At 40.9% G+C, this 26,333-nt stretch overlaps 2 protein-coding genes across 2 annotated transcripts; both read right to left on the bottom strand.

Moving 5' to 3' along the window:
* Positions 1–1,175: 1,175 nt before the first annotated feature.
* On the bottom strand, positions 1,176–13,666 carry gxylt1b (glucoside xylosyltransferase 1b). Its single transcript, XM_036575508.1, has 7 exons — positions 13,341–13,666; positions 6,756–6,945; positions 6,412–6,543; positions 5,028–5,279; positions 4,716–4,839; positions 2,721–2,893; positions 1,176–1,830 (listed from the first exon to the last, which is right to left on the bottom strand). Exons 1-7 carry the CDS (start codon positions 13,523–13,525, stop codon positions 1,657–1,659), a joined length of 1,230 nt encoding a protein of 409 aa, XP_036431401.1. The 5' UTR covers positions 13,526–13,666; the 3' UTR covers positions 1,176–1,656.
* A 2,259-nt stretch (positions 13,667–15,925) lies between these two features.
* Positions 15,926–24,110, bottom strand: yaf2 (YY1 associated factor 2). The gene is made up of 4 exons (XM_036576809.1): positions 23,949–24,110; positions 23,612–23,737; positions 18,967–19,119; positions 15,926–17,064 (listed from the first exon to the last, which is right to left on the bottom strand). The coding sequence occupies exons 1-4, from the start codon at positions 23,972–23,974 to the stop codon at positions 16,821–16,823; spliced, it is 549 nt and encodes a 182-aa protein (XP_036432702.1). The 5' UTR covers positions 23,975–24,110; the 3' UTR covers positions 15,926–16,820.
* Between the last annotated feature and the right edge of the window lie 2,223 nt (positions 24,111–26,333).

The following is a 26,333-nucleotide window of genomic DNA, read 5'->3' on the forward strand; positions in this document are numbered from 1 at the left end:
TTCATGAAGTGAAATTGAGGCACTATTTAAAACCCACTGAGAACTTGCGAGGCTACATTGGGAAATATGTGGAGTAGAAAACTCCAAAATGTATGGATGGTCTGTGGAGTGAAGAATGTGTGGGAAGCATTTCCTTTAAATCGTTTTTAAAAACTTCAGTACAGTATGATGAAGTGTGAGGCTGTTTTCAAGACTAGAGGAGCTACAAAACAGATAAAGAAAGAATACAGCAGCACCCTCGAGATGATTACGACAACATGTGTCAGGCATTCTATGGTCCTCAGTACAGTCTCAAAGAAACACAAAGAAAATTAAACACAAAGAAAATGAAAAATAATAACAAAATAAGAAAATGACATAGTTTTCCATGTTTAATCACCATTTTATAGGTTTTCTAGCCTTACATAACCTCACACTGCTTTTTCCCCTATACGTTTCCCAGCTTAGCCTCACAAGATCTTTAAATCATGCCTGAATTTCACTGAATGAACTGTGTGGCATCTTGCACTCTGTAGTTAGAATATCCATCATTTGTTGTGGTTTTCCTCCTTGAACATATAAACGCATCAAAGCTAGCTACTTAACATCAGTGTATAACATACATGCACACCAGTGTATGAAGTAATATATCGCTGCTGTCGCTACAAAACCTTGCACCTCCATTTTTGTTGTGTTTAATATTTTTTTTTTTTAGCCTAATTTGAAAACTCCAGTTGCCTTTTATATTGTGTTAAAATTTCATGATGAATAGGCCAACAGCAATGGTCCAAAAGTGAAGAACCCTTTTCAAAAAGTTCGATATTAGAACCATCTACAGTACATTCTCAATCAATCTGAAGAACCCTTTCACGATGCTTAGAACCCTTTAATCATGCAAAGGGTTCTCTGAGTGTTCTATCTTTACTAAAGAACCCTTGAAGAACTAATTTTTGTATGTAGTAGAAAAAATGTATGTTAACAAAAGCTTTGCACATACATTCTTACTTAATTGAAAAGAAGCAGTGAAAAATCACTGAAAACACTGAGCATTTCAGAAGTTAACAAACTGTCTTTAAACATTTGACCAGCATCATGTATATATACAGGACTACCAACAGTACAATCAATATCATATTCTCATCAGAAATTTTACCAAAATACTTTCAGATCTTTTTATTTACATCATCTAGCACAAAATATACAAATTTACATCCCTGAGTATTTTTCTGTTCCTGCTTAATCAATTATGCTTACACCAAATTCAGTTTTACATTTAAACATAAAAACAGACGATAACAGATCAAACTGAGCAAATCTAAAAGTATATGATGTATTCAAGAAATATCTGCTTCACGTTTTACAAAATCTGGCAAAATCTGTCATTCTGTGTTCAGTAACTGAGGCTACTTTTACTAAATATGAGGTTCATGAGGTTACATCCAAATATCAAGTCAATGTTGATCATCTGACTTTAACCAAATAACTGCTGATGTAGTGCTGAGCTTATTGTGCATCGTCATATTCAGATCCATTTAATCTAATGTTAAGGTAGGTGTACAAAGTTCAGGCCTGAACACTGTCATTAATCCAGTTCATAATGTCAAGAGGTCTCAATCACCATTCCAAAGGCACGTGCAGTCTTTAACATGGTAAGCCACTGAGAGAATGCAGCATACATTAAGCTTTGTTTCTGTAGTCTGGTGAAGTGGTTCTCTGGGTGGATCTTAGGGTTTGGCTCAGCGTCTTGGTAAAGAGATGACTGATTTTTCCACAGTACGTGTGAGTGGTCTCATTCAGCTTCTCCTCCAGGGGCAACCAGAATGAGTTTACCAAATCCTCTCCAAAGGAGTACTACAGGGAGAAAACAAGAAAACAAGAATATAATTAAATACCACCTCAACTACAGCGTAACTGTTTAACCCTTTTTCACAGCAAGCATAAAATGGAATCTCCGCCTGTTTTGGAGGCCCTGTTTTTCCTTCAATAACTTTGATGGAATACATACATACATCATCTAAACCGCTTATCCTTCTGGGTCGCGGTGGGGTGCTGGAGCCTATCCCAGCTGTCATTGGGCGGAAGGCAGGATACACCCTGGACAGGTCGCCAGTCCATCGCAGGGCAGACAGACAGACATACACATTCACACACACTCACACCTTGGGGCAATTTTAGCTCGTCCAATTGGCCTGACTGCATGTTTTTGGACTGTGGGAGGAAACTGGAGTACCCGGAGGAAACCCACGCAGACACGGGGAGAACAGGCAAACTCCTGGTCGCCCGGCCGGGAATCGAACCCAGGCCATTCTTGCTGTGAGGTGACAGTGCTACCCACTGCGCCACCGTGCCGCCCTTGATGGAATACATTTAAATGGAAATGTTTATGATTTACAAAACTGGAAGCAAACTGGATTTTCTTCTTCGCAGGTTAGCAAGCAAGTCAAGAGGTGTGACTTTACAGCGGGGGGTTCTTATCCCACCTCTTTCACTCCCCATTGCTCGCTAGCAGCTCAACATGGCCATTTCACACTCAGAGAGCCAACTGTGTCCTGGTTAATCTGACAACAGTTATGAGAAAACTATTTTAAAAATACCTAAAAAGGGCCAATGGGGCAAGCAGAAATAAGCTATGAAACACACATAAGTTGTATGGACAAATATTCTAAGCTCTAAAAGCAACTGCTTATCTTGCTATCATACACAAATCTGCAGAACTTGAGAAAGGACCGTGTATCTCTCACCTGTCTAATGGCTTCATACACAGCCCTGAATGCAGGCTGTTTCTCACTGTGGAACACTCCCCTATTGCCATGAAGAACAAACACCCCTTCCTGTTCCGCTGGGCTGCAGTTACTGCCGTAGATACAGTGATCAGGACGATAGTTCCAGTGGCATGGGAACACCAGCAGCTTCTCTGTTGTGATAAAAAAGGCATTTCTTAAGTATTAAGACTTAAATTTCAGCTAGCCACCATTAATGTAAATTAAAATATTGGGTCACACTTTATTTTGATGGTCCCCTATAAATGATTTATAGATGCATTATTTATTAACAAACTTTCTGGTGATAGTTGATTGTCAACATCACTATGGTAAGGGTCAGGGTTAGATTTAATATAATCTATTACACTCAGCTCCATGTTTATTTGCAGTTACATACATATTTAGTTAAGCGCTAGTTAATGACAGACTGAGCATCTAAAATTACACTGCTACCAAACTGTTTGCCCTGTACCTCACTGACCACTTTGTACTGACTGTAACCTTATTGTTAATGCATAATTTCTCAGCCACCACTCCACCTCTATGTATCAATAGAAAGGGACCACCACAGGACCACTGCTGATCAGATATAATCTGTGCAGGTGGTCATTCTGAACACAGCAGTAACACTGACATAGTAGTGACATGGTAGTATGTGTATGTGGTGCTGGTACGAGTGGCTCAGGCAGAGATTTTTAAGTACTGTGTACAATCCAGGAGCATACAGTACACTTATAAAATGAACTTGAGCTGGAGCAGATTTTTAAGTCCATTGCTGAAAGACAAATACAAAATGTATTTAAAGCCATGCATGTACATCTTCACCATGAATGGCTTTTAAAAATACATTTGAGGCTAAATCCTTCTCAAATATATCATTACAACAATGTCTCAGGCATCAGCAAATGTATTCCTATTACCAGAAACGTCCTATCTTTTTGACTTAAGTTAAGATCTGACAGGTCAAGATAAGATTTTTAACAAATTCGTATTACAGACGCAAATCTTATCATCATTTAGGAATCTTATCTTACATCATTTAGGAATCTAATCTTATCTTCTTTGATCGGAGTCGACAATCAATTGTCATGTCTGTCACCTAGCAACTGACCATACACGCCCAGCTGAAACGTAAACATGAAATCCAAATAATCAAGTTAGTTAGCCAGACAGCAAACGTTAGCTACCTTTACTGATGTAAAAAGGTCAAACAAAACTAAAGCGAGATACACTTGAAATTAAGAATATTGTGACTGTGCTTCATGCTGTTTTCAGAGCGCCGCCGCTCCCCAGTTTCAGTTTCCCAAATGTTTTAGCTGAGCACACTAACATTATTCCTCCTAATAAACAGCCACATGCTCAGCTCTGTCTCCTCATTATTCACCACCATCACTGTAAGATTTTAATCTAACAAGTTTTCATCAACATTAACACACAAAGGTAATTGGAGGGGGCGGTGGAGATCGTGTCTGCAGTGTCTGGGATTTTTAAAACACTATTAAAAAAAAACCCTCATAAGTCAAACAACCATTTTGTTAATGTAGATAAATGTAGCACCATTATGCTAGTTATAGCCAACTGTGCTGCCTGTCACTGCATAAAACGATACTAACAGCCAGTTATAATGAAAGTTAAGACAGCTCTGGGGTTGTCTTAAAGGTAGGACAGAATTTAGAAAATCTAGGCTAGTTAGGATGTTTCTGTAATACTGCTCTCTTATCTGGAGTTAGGATAAGATTATGAACTTAAGAACTGTTCTGTTTTAGCTTCTGTCCTGAATTCAGTCCTAACTGAAGTTGTCATGGTGACTAAACAGATGAGATTTCAGATTTAAGAAGTTTCTGTAATACGGCCCCAGGTTCCTGTTGCTTATTGTCAAATCACTTCAAATTACTTTGTGTACTTTATGATTAAATTACTCAGAACTGTTCTTAAAAATCAGTGGAATTCCAATGTAAGCATTCTGAGGCCTACCAGGGTTATGATGGAAGATGATGTTAATGAGGTCTTGGTCTCCCCAGGTGATGTTTAGTTTATATTTGTGAAGCAGGGGCACCAGGAGTTCCTCCCAGTGCAGACCAATTGCTGTCATGTCATTCTGTTCACACACAGAGATTACACCAAACATTTATTTACTTAACAGAGTATTAAAATCATAAGCACATTTCAGTTATAACGTCTGGACCCTGCTTTTCATAACGTCAGATTAGCAGTACTGCTTCCTACTGAACTCCATCACCATCTTGTGGATATTAGTGGTAGTTACAAGACATTGACAACATTCACCTTAAACTGAACCCGCCTCATTCGGGTCAAGTTCATCAGCATGACACCCGAGTTGATGCCTGTCATTCCGTAATATGGATGGCGGGCGAAGCGGTTGTACCAGGCAATGCGCGGCTCCTCATGCTCTGGGGCCATCGCCGCCAGCTGGCTGGAGTTAAACTGCATGAAAAGGTCCCACAGCAGCTCCACAGGCCGCAGGAACAGCACGTCTGTGTCCACATACAGCAGGGAGTCCACCTCTTTTAGAATCATCTGCATGAAGACAAGAGTGAGGAGCCAGTAAAAACGTGTAACCCATGATTTTCAACATATAAATATACAGAACGTTTACAGTTTGATATTTGATAAGGCTTTGACTAAAGGATCCCACCTTTCAGCAACACTTACTGGCCAATTTTTTTACTTTACCATAAAGGTGCACTTTGTTAGATACTATGCAAGTGTCAGAGACAAGCCTTTTATTTTTTTTTTTTAAGTTAAAACGGGCAATAAGTACAAGTTATTCGTTTCTCAGTGTTAGGAATAAAAGCACAAAACATAATTTACAGATGCAGAAGTCTCAACAACTAAATGTAAAACGAGCATTTCTCAGTATTTAGTGTGTCCACTCTTTGCCTTTATTACAGCTTCCATTCTTTTCATGAGACTCGCTTATAGTTTTTCAAAGAAATCTGCAGGGATATTTTTCCACACCTCCAAAGTTCCGTTGTAGAAGTTGGTTACATTTTATGATTCTCATGATCCGAATAATCCCCAACACATTCAGTGATGTTGAGGTCTGGACTCTGGGGTGGTCAGTCTGTTATTCTCAGACCACAGTAGCTCCTCTGTTTGATTTGCACATTTTCTTCTGCATGTCTATTTTTTTTTCCACAGTTAAGGCTTCTTTTCAGCTACCCTCCCTTTCAGACTCACAGTGGAAGGATGGGCAGAAACAGCTGTGAACTTTTTTTCAGATCTGAAACAAGAGTGGAGCTTGATTTTCTCTCAGAGATGAAAGCTTTAAGTACTGTTTAGCTGACGGTGACAGGTTTGGTGGTCTAAAAGGTGCACGTTTGTTAGGAGTCCAATTTTCTCTACATCTTCTACATCATTTTTGGAACTCCAGTTTTGGAAACTCCAGTTTTTTCACTTATTTTCCTTTGACTTTCAACCTTCTTTATAAAAGTGGATGATTATATTAACTCCTCAGAAATATCTCATGAATAATGAAGAACTAAAAGTGCTTAATGGTCATTTTGCTTGGAAATTGAATTAATGAAGAGTGGTCTCACTTTTGCTCAGTACTGTAAGTATAAAAAAAAAAGTGAAAGCTGTCAACTGTACTGCAAACACCACAAAATCAATGCATGCTTCACTCACAAGAAATAGAAAGTGGACTTACAGGCAGGAAAAGTCTCTGTGATGCACAGGGCTTAAAAAGCTTACTCCACTCGCTCTGGTGCTGGCTGGGGAAGGAGACCGGATACACAGTGTAGTTGAACTTCTGCCTGACAAAGTCAGGCCAAGAATCCAGCTGCATATGAGGAATATTAGGGGAGGAGTTACTTCCGAGCCAGAACTGTCTGATTCTGCTCAGACTACAGGTCATGGACTGAAGAGCGTGCACTGAATGTGAAAACGTGAATGTGTTATAAAGAGTAGAATAAAGTTTACAGTAGTGTTTATAATTAACAGTTGATATAGTTTAACATGTGCTTAAACAGAAGGAGATAAAACGCTACTCACAACTGTCTTTATACGGCTGTGCAGCTGATCCTCAGCAAATATATGAAACCTCATCGCTCTGTGGCTCAGTATGACTGCAGACTTCAGCAGGCTGACAGCTTCCTCCTGTCTCGTCCCACAAGCCACCACTGCCAGATGCATCATCTCCTCTCCTCGCTTTTCAGCTGAATCTGATCTCTGTGCAGCATTTCTGAAAAGAGGTGGCCTATGTTTATGACACATGCTTTATGCTGAAAACAAAAAGGGACAGAGGGTAAACTACTAATACCTACCAACACCAGGCATTTAAAATGCACTGGATACATGTGTACAGTAAAATTTTAAACACCTCTGGTCAAAAATACACAGTTTGTTGATTTTCTAAGTGAAAGTGAGTGAACGCATTCTCTACAGAGAACACAGATGTGACATTTTTCTGCAAATTTTACAGCACAATTTCTATTTTTTTGCCGGGTTGAACATGTGGCACATTTTATGTTTTATTTTTTGCCCCCAATAATTTTTGCACAGATGCTTATTTTATTTCTTATTTTATGTTGTTTTTTTTTCCAGTTGGATTAACCAAATAAACAGGAATCGTACATTAAAATGTGCAGAGGTGTGTTCACTGTAGAGATATGTTAACTTATTTTGACTTACAAAAGCAACAAAACATGTCACAGCATCCAAACTGGTGCACACGATTGTATGTTGACAAACAAAAACACACTTCTTAGTCATTTCATTACAAACACTTAACTTGTAGGTAGGGCTGGGCGATAAAACGATAAAGATAAGTATCGCGATATAACTTTTCCTCGATAGAGCGATAAGACAGGTTTGATAAATGTTCGATATAATACACCGTTCTCACACCTCCACGTTTTACCGAAAGCCCTGGTGGCGTTTTCTACTGCAAGGAAAGCGACACTACTCTGCTGTCGCCAGGAGAGGGCGCACTTCCGAATTTTTCGACTTGATTAGAGAGGGAGGGGGCCACGAGTAAAAAAAGGGTCGCCAAATATACTTTAGCAACGGCTGAAACGCGGAGTTATACATTCCCTGTTTGAGTGGAGCGACCGGCGATCTGTTCTCCTGTGACCGAGTGTGAGTGACGAGGTCAGTGGTGTAACTGTACTGACCTACAGCGAACTCACCTCTTTCCGTACATCCTAACAACTTTAGCGGTGTTAAATCACGTCTGCAGCGCCGTGTTTCAGCGCCAAACCGTCATATTTTAGTATTAGTGCATTCTCAAGCAAGAAAAAAAGTGAAAGAAAGAAGTGGGTTCATGTTCGAAAGTAAACTGAGGAAGCTGTGAGGCATTGGAGAGCGGGAGAGCGCCATCTTTGCAGGCTAGCTGTTTTTAGCTGCTGGCTAACTTGAAGCAGCGCTCCGGCAAAACACGGTGAACTGATGATACGGTAGATCAAACAAGACACAAAATCACCGCTTTCAGTTTAAACATGCCTAAAAGGAGGACTCTGTTTGTCTGGTGTGAGAGATTCACACTGCAGATAATGCTTTTACACAGTGAACGTCAGATATACTGCAGTTCACCCCTTAAACTGCTATGACAGCATAGAGAAACCCAGTCGTCTAGCTGGTGTCTGAATACTGTGATATGCTCTGACATGGATGTGGTAGGAGTGACCGCAGTGACCTACCGAACCGAGTTGACGATGTTGAGAAACTAAAGAGATTAGCTCTGTTGCTGGCCACTTGTTTAGCATTTGTAACGGGGTAGCCGAGCGCTCGTCACCACACAGCTAAAAATAATCTTTCTTAAATCTTGACTATTACAAAAATTGCAGCTGTGCTTTTCAAGCTGATAAAAACAGCTCAGAAACTTTCTCCCACTCTTCCATGACAGATTAGTGAAATGTTCCACTGTTTGCCAAATGTTTGTCATGATCGGACCATAAGTGATAGTTTAAAACCACAATTAACCACCCAGGAGCAAAATCAGCCTTCAAACGTGAAAGAAATCATGATTTGACATTTATCGCGATATGTATCGATATCGAACAATATGAATTTTGTTTATCGTGATAACGTTTTTGGCCATATCGCCCAGCTCTACTTGTAGGTCGACACTGCTGGTGTACAGTTGGAGATCTGCATGCACAAATTGTTTCAACTTCCTTTGATCCAGCGGTGCACAACTCCAGTCCTGGATGGCTGGCGTCCAGCACGGTTTGGAGGTTTCCCTACTCACCTCACACACCCACTACCGATAAGTGTAATCAGGTGTGTTTAAGTAGGTTAATCATCAAACTGTATTGGACACCAGCCCTCCAAGACTGGAGTTGTGCACCTCTGCTCTAGTCCTTCATCAGTGATCAGTTTTTGACCACAGCGCCACACTTTGCTGGACATTTCTGGGTGGTGGACCACTGTCTCAATCTAGCAGTGACACTGACGTGTGTAAAAACTCCAGCCAACACCACTGTGCCTGGTACACCACCCAAATAACATCTGTTCATAAGTCGTGGTCCTGTAGTTAGATACTGACCAATGATGAATGAAGTAGATGGAGCCTGATAAACCACGCATGGTAACAGATCATCCAGTGTTTCATCTGAAATCAAGGGTATTAATAGAGAGTTTGTCCCTCTTTGCTGCAGTTACAGCCTCTATTCTTCTGCGAAGACTTTACACCAGATGTTGGAACATTGCTGTGAAGATTTTATTGCATTTAGCATGAGGATTAGAATCTGTATTTGCCAAGTACACAGTGTGCAAAAAAATTCTCTTGGCGCAGGTGTCACCATGCGTTAAAATAAAAATATTAAAAAAGAATATGTACACAATATACACAATATAATCTACAAAACATGCAACTGGAGTTTAAAAACACCACATATCATTACAATAGACGCAAATAAACATAAATACAGGAAAAAGTAACAAGAAGTAGCTGTGAGCTTTGAAGAACTAAGTTTAGTTCCAGATTTCTCCTTTTTTCTTAATCACATGGATTTTTTTAATTCCATCACAAGCATACTTGATTTAATTTAACGAAGAACTGCTCAACAACCCCCAGCTACTAGATGACAAACACAAGTAACACCTGGCTGCCAAGAGGAGAGGTATGGAAATGGTTTGACAAACACACTGACACACGTAAAACCACTCCTTACTGTATTATTATTATTTGTATTTAATCTAATGTTAGTGTTTTTTTCTGAGCAATAAGCTGTAGCTTTACTTGGTGCATGAAGATGCACAGCTGAACCAGACGGAGATGCTTCCATTATGGTGGTGTACCATAATTAAATACCATAGACCAGCACTGCTTGAGGGAACCTAAATTTCTTGCGCTGTCACAGGTGCTTCTGGGCCTTCTTCATAGCTGTGATAGTGGATCTCAACTTATTAATTTCAGAAAAATTAAAATGTCTTGAAGAATTGTGATATAATATTTTTGCCATAGTTCCCACCTAATTCTGCAAAGCTCTTCTCTACAGTTTTTTGTGAGGCTGTCGGCTCACACCATGACCACACCATGATGTCTCACTTCCTCCAAGCATGTAGCAGACCATCCAAGATGGTGTCATCCACAAACATAATAAGCAAACTTCAGAGTTCAGCCACAAGAGCATTAGTGAGTCAGGCACTGCTGTTGGATGATTAGATGTGGATCACAAACACCACCCCAGCTCCTCCTAAAGGCAATGAATGGGGCTCTTTTACTTCACTATGTTCTTGTAATGAAGTGATTGGCAGTACTTCAGATAAAACAGCTAAGACAGATCTTACAGTGCTGTGAATAAGTATTTGCCAATTTCCTCTATTTTGCATATTCGTCTCACTTGAATGTTTCAGATCATGAAACTACATTTAACATTAGACAAAGATAACGCAAATGAAAACACAAAATGCTGTTTTTAAACGATGATTTCATTTATTGAAGGAAAAATGCTGTTCAGCCCTATCTGGCCCGTGTGAAGAAGTAACTGCCCCCTTAGTTACGTAATCAACCGGTTAACCAAATTCAGTTGACTACTGTAAGTCAAAAAGAACCATCATCCACAAATGGAGAAAACTTGGAACAGTGGTGAACCTTCCTAGACATCACCAGCCTAACAAAATTTCACCAAGAGCGAATCGACGACTCTTCCAGTAGGTCACAAAAGAACCCAGACAAATATCTAAAGAACTGCAGTCCTCATTTGCCTCAGTTAAGGTCAATGTACATGATTCCACAATAAGAAAGACACTGGACAAAACTGGCATCCATGCGATAGCTGCAAGGCACAAACCACTGCTGACCAAAAAGAAAAAGAAGGCTCGTCTCACATTTGCCTTAAACATCTAGACGACTTCAAGACTTTTGAAATAACATTTTGAGGACTGATGAGTCAAAAGTAGAACTTTTTGGAAGACATGGGTTACAGCTGGCATAAAGCTACATTGCATTTAACCATAAGAACATCATACCAAAAGTCAAACATGGTGGTGGTAGTTTGATGGTCTGGGGCTGCTTTGCTCTCTATCAGAAAAATCTGAAGGAGAATGTCAGCCTGTCAGTTTGTGACCTGAAGCTCAAGTGTAGCTGGGTTATGCAGCAGGACAATGATCTGAAGCACACAAGCAAGTCCACCTCTGTATGGCTAAAGTTTTGGCCGAGTCAAAGTCCTGACTTAAATCCAATTAAGATGCTGTGACAAGACCTTAAATGGGCAGCACATGCTTGAAAACCCTCAAATGTAGCCGAATTAAAACAGTTCTGCAAAGAAGAGTGGGCCAAATTTCCTCCACAGCAAAGTAAAAGACTCATCGCAAGTTATCGCAAACGACAGACTGCAGTTTTTACTGCCAAGGGTGGCACAAGCAGTAATTAGGCTTAGGAGGCAATTACACGGGTGATACAGGTTTTGAATAAATCTTAATCTTCAATAAATGAAATGATCATTTCAAAGCTGCATTTTGTGTTTACTCATGTTGTCTTTATCTTGTATTAAAATCATTGGGATGATCTGAAACATTTAAATGTGACAAATTAGCAAAAATAGAAGAAATCGTGTGGGGACAAATACTTTTTCACAGCGCTGTACAACAATGTCACAGTGCCTGCAGAACGGTTCCCTTTGCCAAATTTGCATTGTTTTTTTTTTCTTCAAAGTTTGTAAGCACAACACAACCAATCAGACAAGCAGAGCAAAAATGAGTCTAGGCCAGTGGTCAATCGTTGTCCTGGAGTAACTGCCCTGAACAGTTTCTTCAGCTCCAACACAGCTGGTCTAAGTAATGAACTAATCAATAAGCCGTTCCTGAGGTGAACCAAGTGTGTTAAAGAGGAGAGACCACTACAGCATGCAGCCCTTACAGAAAACTCACAGGCCTTTTACATGTGATCATATGTTAAGTGTCTAAAAACCACATTCATAAGTCAAAATCTGACATCATGTGAATGTGATCATGTGACAATGTGAACGATGTGATCACACATGACAACGTGAACGATGTGATCACACGACCATCTAAATATTTTATCACATGCCAACGTGAATGTGATCATGTGCCAGTGTGAAATGTGACCACGTGTCAATGTGAAATGTAATCATGTGTCAATGTGAATAATGTGATCACGTGACAATCTTAACATCCGATAACGCGTCAATGTGAATATGATCACGTGTCAATGGTAATAATGTGACCACAAATGACAATCTGAACACGTGATAAATATGTCAATGTGAATGTGATCACATGTGACAATGTGACTAAATTGTGAGCACGTGCCAATGTAAATGATGTGATCACACGACCATCTGAATATTTTATCACATGCCAGCATGAATGTGATCATGTGTCAATGTGAAATCTGATCACACATCATTGGTAATAATGTGATCACAAGTGACAAACTTAACATTTGATAAATGTGTCAGTGTGAACGTGATCACATGTGAGGATGTGACTAAATTGTGATCATGTGCCAATGTGAATGACGTGATCACGTGGCAATGAGAAAATGTGTTCACGTGATGTGAATGTGATTGATTACATGACAACGTGAATGTGGGTCTATGTAACATATCACACCATGAAATTACACGTGTTGTGTAAATGAATGAATCAAGATGTGCGAAAATCACAAATAAATGAAAAAATAAAAACCGTGATAACGTGTGAAAAGCCTACATGTGGAAAAGGATGTGAAACCGTGATTGTTGAGTAAGGGAGGTCAGTGTCAGCCTAACTTTACTCCGAGCAGGAACTTGCTATCTCGTAACTTCTTGTAAGATCTTCGCTCTCAGTGCTGGAGTCAGACTCATGATCACACATCAAAGCTGCTCTCAGAAGAGAGAAGTTTCACAGTCTGGTGAAGAAAATCCTCAACACATCCTGTGTGAGAGACAATATGGCCAACATGCGGTCGCAGCCTCGCCTTATTCAAACCATGACATTTTAAGAGAGTAAATGAAAGCAGAACCACAGCAGGCCGCGATTAAAACACACATCTTTTCAGGCGCTTTCACTGCAGGGCCGGGGTTAGCAACTCTCAGCTCGGCTCCCGAGCACTGCGAGTACAGAGACACAACGCCGGTTTAGCGGTGGGTCTGCAGTTGTGGTCACACAGATGATAAATGACCTTACCTGACACCTCGGCGAGGCTCTGCGTGAGTGTGTGTTTGTTTCGTATCTCGCCCGTTGGTCTGTGAGGAGGAGAGTCTCAGCGGAGGAGCTGCAGCTCTGTTAGCACGGAGTTCACTGAGCACGTAGAGGACGGAGAGCAGGGCAAACACCGCGCACAAGGCCAGAGCCCGCACATATCTCCGCATTATTCCTCACACACGAGCCTGAAACCCTGAAAATCCTGCACAGCAGAGACTACATGTCCGTCTTTGGCTACACAACACACGCCAAGTGGCTAACACTCCACCCTGCAGAGTCTCGGCTACACGCCTCACTTCAGCACCATCCCCCACTCCTGTGACCCAAGTAGACTTGGGGTGTCCCCCACTGTGGCTGCTGGTCCACAGATACTCTGATCAGCCATAACATTATGATCCTTGTTTGTACTCTCTTTGTCCATTTTATCAGCTCCACTTACTATATAGGTGCACTTTGTAGTTCTACAGTTACAGACTGGAGTCCATCTTCTCTGCATACTTTGTTAGCCCCCTTTTACCCTGTTCTTCAATGATCAAGACCACAGAGCAGGTATTATTTGAGTGCTGAATCACTCTCAGCACTGCAGTGACACTGACATGGTGTGTTAGTGTGTGCTGTGCTGGTGGGAGTGGATTAGACACAGCAGTGCTGCTGGACAGAGAGGTCAGTCTACAGCACTCCTGCATGATTAACTGAAAGGCCTCATGAAGATGCACCAGGGGTATTTCACAAAGCAGACGACTTAACAAGGAGTTCCACCAATTTTTCAAAGTTTCTGCATGATTAAATGGTTAAGATATAATTCTCCGCACTGCAGTGATTCATAGCGGTTGATACGATTCTCTGTTCTAAAGAAATTCTCTGAGAATTGTTCACAGTGGTGGTGATAGCACTCAGACATCTGAAGTGCTTAAAGGGGAATTCCACAGATTTTTTTTCTAAATTTCAACAAATTTTATGTCATGTTAATAATAGTAAAATAATAGTAATCTGAAAAAAAATCTGAGATATTTTGCATTAGAACACCCTGCATGTACCTATCATGCCATGAATGAATTAAAAAAAATGTTCAAGACCAAATCATAACCTCAAACCTACCATAAAACATCTCAGGTATCATGCACTGTATTCATAACTATTTTGTGTAATAATGTTTTGTGAGGGAGCTTTTAGAAGCAATAAACACTATAAATCACCTATCCCCAACAGTGTGAACAATTCTGACTTAAATTTCTGTAGAACTGGGCATTTCACATCAAAACTCTCTGAATGACTTTGTTTACATCTTCACCATCTAATTATGCAGAAATTTTGAAAAGTCAGTAGACTTCCCCTTTAATGCCTCTAAGTTTGACAGATGTGTTCTGAATCTCAAACGGCTCTGTACTCCCTGTACGCTGTTAGAAATAAAGGTTCTGTGCAGGTACATTTTTCTTTCATCAAGGTACAAACAATGTAAATGTGCCCTCAAGAGTACAACAGTGGTTTTAAGGTCCAAATGTGTACCTCATTTTTTCCTAGTGGAGAAATAACATATTTGTACCTTTTCATAACCTAATGTTTTAAAACAGACCAATAAAATAAAAAGCCTGGAGACGAGACGGGGTGTGTGGAGTAAATGCAATTTAGAAAATATCATTTCAGTGGATTATGGTACAGTTATGTTCTAAGGGTACTGAGATGTACCCTTGAGGGTATCACCCCAGTGACAAGAGGGTTCTGTCCTGGTGACAGCTTAATACCTTTATTTCTGAGAGTGTATAGTGCGCTAGGCAAGATTTGAAATTTTGGGTTCTTCCATATTCTTCCAATGCCAGTAGGGAATTGTGCGCACATAGCTGAATCAAAATGGCTATTTGTTGCATATATATGTACACTGTCTTGATGCAACAGCCATTATATTAAGATTTACATAGTGCACTATGTAGAAAGTAGGGAACCTTTTGAGATACAACTATTGTTATCTATTATATCCATTCCGCGTGGAGAGGTACATACAGGTTGGTTCAAGGCAAAATAGTCCCCAAAGAAAACAGAATTTTTTTTAGAGTTAACCACCATCCACATTATGCGTTAAACCTCAAAAGACGGTGTTCCACCCACATGAGTGTAGGTTCACTGGTGGTTTTGGACAGTAAATAAAATTGTTATATTTGTGCTGTAGACAGCGCAACCCCTGATTCCACCACTGTAAAGAAATCGGTTGGTGCAATTCTCTAAAATGAACCACTTCACATCAAACCACTCTCACTGACTCTGTCTACAACAGAGTTACGCAGAATGTAAAAAAAAAATGGGTGAAATTTCCCTTTATCGAAGCCAAGCCTGTCCATTCAGAGGAGTAAAGGACAAAATTGGATACCCCTTTCTTTTGGCCTAAGTTACTTACCGCTTTTATGATTATTTTAAAACATTCTTTATATTTATTCAAAGGGTGAGCAGTGAAACAAATTAGAGAGAAAAATGAACCCCACGAAAACATCCAGAAATACATGCAAACATGAGAACCATGCATGGCTTCCATGTTGTGACCCCCCAGCACACCCCTATCAACTGAAACACGTACATTAGGGAGTCTAAATATTACATTTTATTAAGAGATAATTCCTATACTGCAATATATTTATATACCACTGCTCATTATAAAGGAGGGAATAAGCAAAGTCAACATTTTACAAATACATTTCCCATTTTTCCTAATAAATGTTCTTTTGTTTTGTTTCACCATCTCGTGAGAAGAACAAAAATGTTCTAACACGTTACAGTACATGTGGGTGTAAGGATGAACTAAAACGCTGTTGCAATTCTCTCGAAATCAGACATTAAAAACAAACAACAAATAACAAAAATACTTTTTTTCCCCCACATGAAAACCACACCAAGTGCCAGCAGGTGTAATAAACAAGTGAGAAAAAAAATCCTGTTGCTACCACAGTTAGTTATCAACAGTTAGTTACAATTACAGAAAGGCATTTCGCTTCCTCCCCCGCGCTGGTTTCTGAAAACAAAACAAAAAAAACGTAACCCAACCATGCCACATTAGTACATAAGACAAAAGTAGATGGATGTCTGTGTTTAAATGCAAATTGACAGGTAACACTGGTTTGATGCATAATACTATCATGTCATATTGGCGCTGTACCGTCAGTCAAGTGTGGACTTGTTGCAATTCACCATCATCATCATCAAAGTCCTGTAAAAAGTAGCCAAGAGTTCATTGAAGCTGACCTAGTAGGTGTTGTAACATATGGACTGTGTTGTAACAGACCAGGAGCATTCAGTCCTGGCAGTTCCTGGGCTTTAATCCTGTAGGTGTGGCGGTGGTGGTTGTTTGATGGTGGTGCGTCGGTCTGTATCTTGCAGTAAGTCTTGGCGTGCACACACATACACTCCTGTGCATGTTGAGGTGCAAAGTGAACAGTCGGGTGCGAGGGGGTTAGGGGTCTGCTACAGGGTCTGCTCTTAATGGGCCTCTCCATTAACTGAAGAGGCCTCCCCCCGGGGTGACGAGGAGCGGGAGAACCCCCTCTCTGTGTTGTCGGAGCTGGAGCCGCTCTGGCTGTGGTGGTCTGCTGAGGTGGCGCTAGAAGAGGAGCTGGACGAGGGCTTGGTTTTCTCTTTAAAGTCTGTGATGATAACTGTCAGGTCGCCCACAGTCACCTCCAGGTGCTGAGCACTGCTCCTGTCCACGTTTTTCAACCTGGGCCTGTGGAGCAGGGACATGGAAAGACTTATCACATGTTCTGTGGGGTTCATTTTTTCACTGTAACATATTGGAAAAAAGACATACAACGTGGCCTGTGCAAAAGGCACATTTTATATTTAATGTTTTGTACACAAATGTGTCATCTGTTAGCATGTGTTCAAACTGTATCTTCTTTAAAAAATTAAAAAATAAATGGAGAAAACGCCCCTCAGTCAAAATAATGTTGCTTGCTGCTCCCAGTTGCAACTAAATAACTAACTGAATAAAAAATAGCAAGCCAAATTATACATTTCTTCAACAAACAACAATACATCAAGACCTCCCATACCAGCCAGATTGTTGCTCCACCCTGGCGAAAAATATTACAAAGCGTCAATCCAATGGGACCGTGTCTTTATGGATGGAGAAACTGGTTTTGAATGTAACAAAAGGCAAAAGCCCCAGGAAGACAATAAATAACAGTTATCTTGTGGGAAGCAAGAACAGAGTAGTACTCCCATTTATTCCAGAAAACCGGAAAAACTCCGACCACATGAGCTGGCCTAGACTGAGCCGACTAAGCAGCATAAACACCACTAACACAACTCACCTGAAACCAAACTATATCCAGTTGTATGCACACCACAAAGGCAGACCACGTAGCTTAAATTCAATAAAGAAGGTAAGGTTGCTGAAAAATTAGACAAAAATGCCAGGACAACAACAAACCTAGCTATCTATCAGGGATGGTTTAGAAAGTCATGCAAGTTTATCAAATTTTGCAAATTAGCTATCTTTAAGCTAATTCTGTGAATCTCTATCGTTACATGTTCAGAACCATCAGCTGTCTGTACTGTACACTCCACCAGAGGGCAATGTAGAGCCTACATCTTACATTTTTTTCAGAATTTCTTATCTGTTCTGTCCATAGAAGGTGGCAGAGAAAAGGTGTTGCAGCTACCACACACCGGACGAGAAGCATCATGGCGCCAGAGACCCTCTGGTGCTGGGTAGCAGATAGTACAGAGCGCAGCTAGGGCACACAGGAAACGATGCAGAAAAGGAGCGATAAACACCAAATTACAGTTCATTTTTCATTCTACACGTGTAGATTTAATGATTAAAACTTTTCAACATTTTCAGCATAAATTTATCAATAGTCATCAGCTAACTAACCCTTCAGAAACTGGTTTTCCAGCTAAAAGGTATGAGTTGAAATGCAGCCTGGCCAGGCCAGTAACGTTAGCTGAGGTGAAAGCTGTTTATCATAAAGACTTTGGATAAACACCGTTTTCAGTGTAAATTTTAAGATTCATGTCACCTACTGGGGATTTGTGGTCTGCTTGTGGTTTTAATACTGTACAATAACAGAGAGATACAGAGTGGCAATTTCATCCTACTAGCCTTAAAAGTCCTAGATTTTTTTGTCATTAATCAAATATTTTTCTAATAATGCCTTACAAATTCAAATATCAAATTTGACTGAAATGCCAATCCATACTGTCTATCTACTTAGCTGCTGCTACTCTGGCTTCGTCCTGATGCTATAAGCTCAATAAGAATCCTTGAAAAACAGTTACTGTAATGTAAGAAATTGATGTGCATTACATTATACACCTTAATCCATTTTTCTAATCCCTGAGAATCACTAAACTGTGAAGTTTAGTGTTTCCCCTGTTCTCACACTCATTATTCCACTTACCAGCTAACTGCCAAGGCTTTAATCAAATGACCAACACTGAAGTGGGGAAATCATTAAAGTGGAGGTTTTCAAGTCCAGCTCAGATCAAATTAACTACCGGAAACTGGATTCAAAGTCTGGATTTACAGACCCCTGCACTGTACACTGTGTAACTTTATGGCTATGGCAGGGGAAAACTTGTCCCCTAATCAAGAAACATGGGTGGGGAAAAAAGGATGCACCTCATTTTCTTGTGGTTATTCCTTTTCAACATGGGTTCCTTCTCATTTTTCTCCTTATCCGTCTTCTCTTTCTTCTCTTTCTTGGGATGAGTGGGCGAAGCAAACTGCTGCGTTACTTGCTGTGCTACCAGCTGGGAGACAGGACGAGGCTTCCTGCAGGAAAAGAAAAAAAAAAGTGAGTGAGATGAGAGACTGAGCGAGAAAACCAGAAATGCAAGACATGCAAAAGAAGCTGACCTCATCTGAGTGTAGCCTGAAAACAAGAAAAACACCAAGTTCAGACAGGCTTGTGCAAAGCCAGTGGGGAAATCCAGCCAGTATGCACATACTGTAATGTGAGAACGCTTTCAGAACCGAGGAGCGGCTGCTAATTCGTGCTCACCATTTAACCCTCTTACAGCAGACAGGCGGGAAAACACTGGCACTGGGAATTGCACGGAAACCCAATATTATTACTGGTTATTGGCTCTACAACCTCTGGCTTTGTGGCTGCACAATCCAGTGTGTGAAAACAAAGTACTGCTGCCACCAAAACAACACAAATTAACAACTGATGCAATTGAAAGTTATTTCTACAGCATTTGTTATATTAGCATGAAACCCCTGAAGTTTCGTAGTGTTCCATCATCTGTGGGATTAAAGTCAGTATGGAAGAATGTGGACCACACACTGTGTTCATATTCCAGGAAGTGTGCTGTTTTGCATTGGTCTAAGACCAGCTTTCCAAATCCAGGCCTGTTTTTAACCACTTTAACAGGCACAGAAACAGCTGTCTTCACAACAAATTCACAGACATCACTGCAGCGATTAGATCTGTACTTTGATGTGAAGCTCAGCTCTCACCCGAGAAGCCACAAAGGACACCACATCAGAGCTGCTCTAGCATCCATTTACACCAACACATTAACTCATTCTGAAATATAAGATGCAATAAGATCTTGAACAACAAAGCATGTAAACTAAGAAGACAAACATTACCTCACCACTGACTTATGTTAAGGCCTGTTAGTCACTCCAACTCTCTCCCTTTCTCTGTAACGTGGGACATAACCACTCACTCACTCTTCCTTCTGCTGGCAGCAAACAGCTAATCAATACATCGCTACTTAAATTACTCCACCAGTTTTGAGTACACACTTACATTAGGGTGAACACATCAACATACTAATATTGCAATTACACTATGAGATATGCATTGCAATGTATTAAAAAACAGTCAATTAATAATGTGAAAGACACTTTGGCCAAAACACTGTTCGGTTACAAGCATATCTTGATTCACCAAAACACCCAACTTTTAAAACTGAACCTTTAGCCAGAAAAGCCATTAAGAACAAATTCTTATTCATAATGGCAGCCTGGCAGTCATCTAGTAATAGAGGCCAGCAATATGACAATATTTATCATTATAAATAAATGTTGTAAATGTTGCATTCATAACTTTTGACGGTATATTGGTTTTAAACGGGGCATCACTGGTTCTTTTTTGTCTGTTCCAACATCCGACAAACAAAAATTTTGAAAAAGAAACAAACCTATAAACAGAAAAACAAAATATTGTGATGCAGATAGTGTAATGTGAAAATGTGATATTACACTACTGACATATCGCCCACCCCTATCTGGAAGTGTAATTAGTCAGGATGATAACAGCACGCAGTAAAAAAACACAGTGGCTAATCAGTGGGTACATCTGCATATTGCAGCATTTTGCAAAATCAGTCATCAGAAGTCATTATCACGATAACGATTAACACGCGTTTTGTGCAGCTCTAATTCACACTACTGTAAATACACTCATGGTAAACCCTTTATTATCCCTGCTAAGCGGTGATCACGTCAAGTGTTAGTGTGATGGCGTGATGACTGTGCTGTGAGGCAATGTGAAGCCAGGAGACTGAGAGTATGATTAATGTGTTACACTTTGCGAGCATGCCATCAGCATGCTGCTCTCTCCTCCGCTCCAGTGCCAAACCCCCTGTCTGACAGATGGCCCTGAGCCTCCTGCCGCTCCACACTTTCGCTTCCTAACCTCCTTTCCTTTCCCCTCTGCTTGCCTTTTCTTTTCTCCTGCCCTCTCCCTCCTTCTCTTCTGTTCTCCTGCAGTCTACATTGCCTTCCCTTGTCTGCTCTCTCTCTTTCACAGCCTTCTATCGCCCCCCCCACATACTCTCCTTCATTCCCCTCGCCTCTCTTAGTCAAAATTAGGTCAGCATTTGTCATAAATTCAAGCTCAGAACTAGTCATGCTCTGGCTAGCTGTATCATGCCTGTGGTATTATCTCTTTTTTCAGGGTAGATTATTTCAGTGGATAAGGCAGCTAATGTGCTGTCTTCCGATTCCATGAATAGAGCTGTTTGCAGAGACCTTTTGCACGCTATTAGTTTTGGCTCAGCACAGAAGGGCACTTTAGAATTTCACACCCACACTGTTAGAAAGGATTAATAGTGACTTACATATATCTTACTGCTCCTTAATATACTGATACACTCTATCGAGTGCATGCCAGTTTAATCATGCTAAAAGCATTAACATCATGATGTACAATCAGGGTCTGGCACCAGATCAGGTCTCTTTTCACTCTAGAATCATCAAGGCAAAGCATCCATGTGATTATCTCTCCAGGAGAGATAACTGGTTATGATTACAAATCGTTTCAAGAATTTGTCTACAGACTGTGAAAACAAGATCGTTATAGCTGTCTGATTTTGTTAGGACAACAAAAACATACATAAAAATGTCCACTTGGCCATAACTGAAGTGACTGTTTCTTGCTACATCCTACACAATCTTTCCTGCATGTAGGGTAAAGAACTAAGCCTGTTCCAAAGTACATGGGAATATTTTTCCACACTGGTGGCAGCAGATTGGCATCATGTGCTCAGCAGAGTGTTTTTGCTGGGGGGCAGAAAGTGCCAGAGCACTCAGATTAGCAGGAACGCTGACTGGTGCAGAGGCGGACTGGCCTCAAACACTCAGCAAGAGGTACCAGTACCTCATCAGTGACCTGTCAGTCTGTCAACACTAGATAAACATGCCACTCTTAGAACGACGGCAAATAAAGCCAATGTTGAAAAGGCACTCAATGAGCACGCCTCAAAGTACATAAGCTACCAAACATTTCGTGCTGACCTGATGAATGCAAGCTGCGCATAGATGGCCTAAATCATCACTGCACTCAGTTGGAAAGCCCCCGCAGACTGTCCTGCTGCCTCTTAGGCCCAACATCTTGACTGACGTGTCCGGCCAACAGCCCCGCGAAACGTCCTTTCAATTATCACTTTATTTTTCAACACCTGCCAGCCAGGCTCAGTTAAACCTCTGCCTCATAAAACATTCATCTTCATCTGCTAACGGCAGCACACAACTGTGACCAAAAGCGGCACCCCGTCACCATTTCTGCAGCAGGACGTGGCCAGCGGAAAAAGAGACAAAGGCAGTTATTAAAGCCAACAGACAATGGAAAACACAAAAAATGGATTAGCTGATGACAAAACCTTAAAGTGGAAGTGAAACATGGCCGATGAGAATAAGGTCAAGACTACAGACAAATAAAGCAGCTTTCACTTCTGGAAGACTCTGTGTGAGGGAGTCACTTTCTGTGGTGCGGCATCTGATAAATTAATGGACTGTATCTGTCACAGAAAGAAGGGCACATCATCATTAAAGTCCATCAACAACGGCCATCTCAGGGGCACCATAAAAGAGGCAGAGGCGGAGGGAGAGGGAGAGAATGTCCGCGTTTGTGTGCGTGTCAGTGGTTAAATGTCCTGATGAGGTGCTTCTGCCTCTGATGACACCGCGCCTGATTAAGCTGTTGAATACTAATGAGCTGTGGATGTCTGGGAGCCAGCTGCTACTGAAGCTTACCCGAATAACAGCCACTCTGTCTCTGCCATACTGCCCTACACAAACAACAACACAGACTCAGAAACAGGAAAATGGGAATGGACGGACCTGCTCGTCTGCTATGCAACGTCAGTAGCAGTTTTCAGAGCAGTGAAAAGCAAAGGCCCTGGCTAAGTTAGGCCCTGAATCTGGTAAACAGCATGCCAATTTCTCTACAGCTAAGGCAAATATTACTGACAGCAGGTCAGAGTCAGGTGCTGATTCAAAATAGCCAGATACTCTCATCATGGATCAGCTAATACTGACAGTAAATGGGACCTAATAATAAGTTACGCTTTCATAACTAGAGTCAGACCAAAAGTCTTTAAACACCTTATTGAAGATACACACAATCTAACAGAACTGGGGAGAGTTCATGTCTAACCTAACCTAAAGAGAAGAACCACTTAAGATTGTCCTGGATTTCCTGGCAGACACTACCTTCAGTAAGAAAATGTGATCGGCTACATCAGTGTTTGCAAACTGTTAAAGCAATTTCATTACACAGCCCAGCGTTCATCAGGCCACTCAGCAGCAGCCACATCAGAGGTTACGGCTATTAAATATAGATGGCTCTGCGCGCTCATGTTCTTCAGCAGAACTGCCAGTGGTGCTGTCGCTCCGCGCTCAGAGAACAAGCGTTTACTGCCCCTTACGTTTAAAACATACACTCGCACTGCACCAAGCTTCAGTTAAGTCTGTCGTCTCGCAGTTTTAGGCAGCGAATGAGGCTAATTAGACTTAAACAATCACTTACCGCGTCGACGTGCCCTTGCGGACATCGCACATCATGCATTTGAACGCCTCGGCGCTGTTCCTGAACGTGCACACACTACAGTCCCAGTAGGCGTCGTCGGATGAGGGTTTGGACTGCCGCTTCGGCCTGAGGAGAGAGAGAGAGACACACACACACACCACGTGTCTGAACTGAAAAAAAGAGACTGTTTTTTTTTAACGAGCTCTCGTTTCTGTGAGTGAACGGCGAGCCGTCATGGCCGCAGCTCACCTCCTCCTCACCATAGCAGCGCGGTTCCTGTGAGGTGAGCTGCGGCCATAGCCATGCGAGCGTGGTCTTTATTTATTTATTTATTTACCTCGTCGGGCTCCTCTTGTCTCCCATGCTAGTCAGACTCTCGTCCGTTGGTCCGCTGTTTGTCGGCTCGGTCGGTTTGTGTTTGTTGTTCTGTGAGACAGCGGAGCTCCGAAGCTCACTGCCGGAGAAAAGTCCAGTTACGAGGACGGCGGTCACGTGACCGAGGAGAGCCAATCAGCGGTGATTTCAGCGACCAGCGGGGTCGCTAGGTTCAGGAAAGCGTTCGAATCCAAAACAGCGTCTGAGAACAAACCTAAATCTAAACCTACTGAGACCAGACCAGACTAAACTCGCTCCCTGAATCGGTTCGTTGCTTCTTTTGAAATAACTCGAGCAGAATTAAAAGTAGAGAAAAAAAATCTTGTGTAGGAGTTAAAAAGTACCAGGTCCAAAAACTCCTCAAGTGCTCAGTTCCCTGTAGAACAGCAGCTTCTGTCGGCGTAGGAAAGCTCTGTTCTTCTCTTTTTGAGACCCGATAAAACTCGAAAGTGAGAGGTGTGAGCAACAGAAAAGCTGTGCAGGTGCTGTCAACAGGAAATATAAATGAAAAAAGGGGAATTTCACCTCCAAAATGGCAGAATTCAGTCATTGAGACGTAAACAGTCATTCAGAGTGGTTTGGTGTGAAATGTTTAATTTTGGAGAAACGTACAGACTCTGGTTTCTTTACAGAGGTGGTGATAGGAACCAGGGGTCACGAACACAAATCTAGCCATTTTATTTACTATCCAAAACCACCAGTGAACCTACACGTCTTCTGAGTTTTTATTTGTAATGTTAATGATGGTAAAATATGCATGAATAGTTTTCTATCATGATTATTTTGTCATAGAACGCCCTGCATGTACCCCTCCGCCATGAATGGATTAAAATACATTTTAAGCAAAATCTTTATCACAGAACTACCATAAAGCACTGTCTCAGACATAAGGCAGTGTTTTCACAACCATTTCATGTAATGTAACTTTCTGTGAGGGTGCTTTTGGTTCCTATCACCACCACTGTGAACAATTCTGACTGTTTCTTTAGAACAGAGTATTTCTAGAACATACAGATTTTTTGTAAGTTGGTGGATTTCCTCTTTAAGCACACAAAAATGAGCAACCTAAAAGAGAAAGATTCAATCAGAACTGAGTAAATAAAAGTAAACTGGAGTACAAATCCATCAAAACGGTATGACACGCAACCGAGTAATACTAGTTATGTTGCCCACCTCTGCACTCAGCAACTTGATTCCACCTGGGCTGAATCCCAAATGACCCCTTTTTAACCATATGGGTGTAGAAGATATAATTCCCATTCAGTATAAAGTGTTCTATATAAGGAATATGGAGCTATTTGAGAGCCCCTAGTTGCCCTAAGCAAGTATTTACTGGACAGGAATTACATGGAACCACAGAAGAATTAAGGGAAGCCTGTACAAAATCGATCTTCCCATGGTTGAAGCCACAGTAACCTGAAATTTGAGTTAAGACAAATAAGAAGACATATTGTAACCCAATTTTTATTTTCAGAGATTATGCAGTTCTTAAACTTGCACCACCTCACAGTTCAGAAGTAGGCTCTTTGGAGTCTTCTGTGGCCTCAGCCCTATAAATCAGACTTACTCCAATTCTGCCACTGACTACCAGTTTTGCAGTCTTAACTAATCCCATGGAATGATGATGTGCAAAGGACTTTCCACTAAAGAGGGCACAACACAAATACACACAGTTAGGTAAAATGTCCCTTGAACAAATCTCACTTGTGACCATTTCAGATTTCCAGGGGTGTGTCAGATGACACGTTTAACATTCTCCTCCAAGCACATCAAGGCAGTTGACAATGTTGTATGGTTGCCACATGTGAAAGATTTTGTGACAGGCTTGTTATATGCGTGTTTGACCCTCGTCAAAACACTTTGGTGTAGGGCTGAACAAGTAATAGTTATTACAAACCCAAAGGTGGTGACTATGTTGTATGTTTTATAGAAACAGAAAGCAGTGATTAGTAAATTCTGTTTGATATGTATTAAATTGAAAACAGTACAAAAATATTTGATGAATATTTATGAACTTCATTGTAGTTTGGAAATATTCACTCTTTCCAATTGATCCAGTTTTGAATGCGGATTTGTTTTACAATTCTTCAGTTATACAGGTATTTAGCTGTGCAACCATTTTGGGCCTTTGCACTTTATAATCATTAATATGTAATATTCTGCATATAATAGTTATATGTCTCCTGCATGTGAATAGATATTCGTATCTGCATATGTAGAGATATGCACACATCTCTTTAGCTCCTTTCACACTGCCTCTTTGTTATTAATTTCTATTCTTAATTCTATTTTTATCTTATTTGTCTCTTCGTTAAATACTTGTTAACAGTCTGTACACTTGTCCGGT

Source organism: Colossoma macropomum, unplaced genomic scaffold (assembly GCF_904425465.1).
Source record: "Colossoma macropomum unplaced genomic scaffold, Colossoma_macropomum, whole genome shotgun sequence".
Taxonomy (NCBI): Eukaryota; Metazoa; Chordata; class Actinopteri; order Characiformes; family Serrasalmidae; genus Colossoma; species Colossoma macropomum.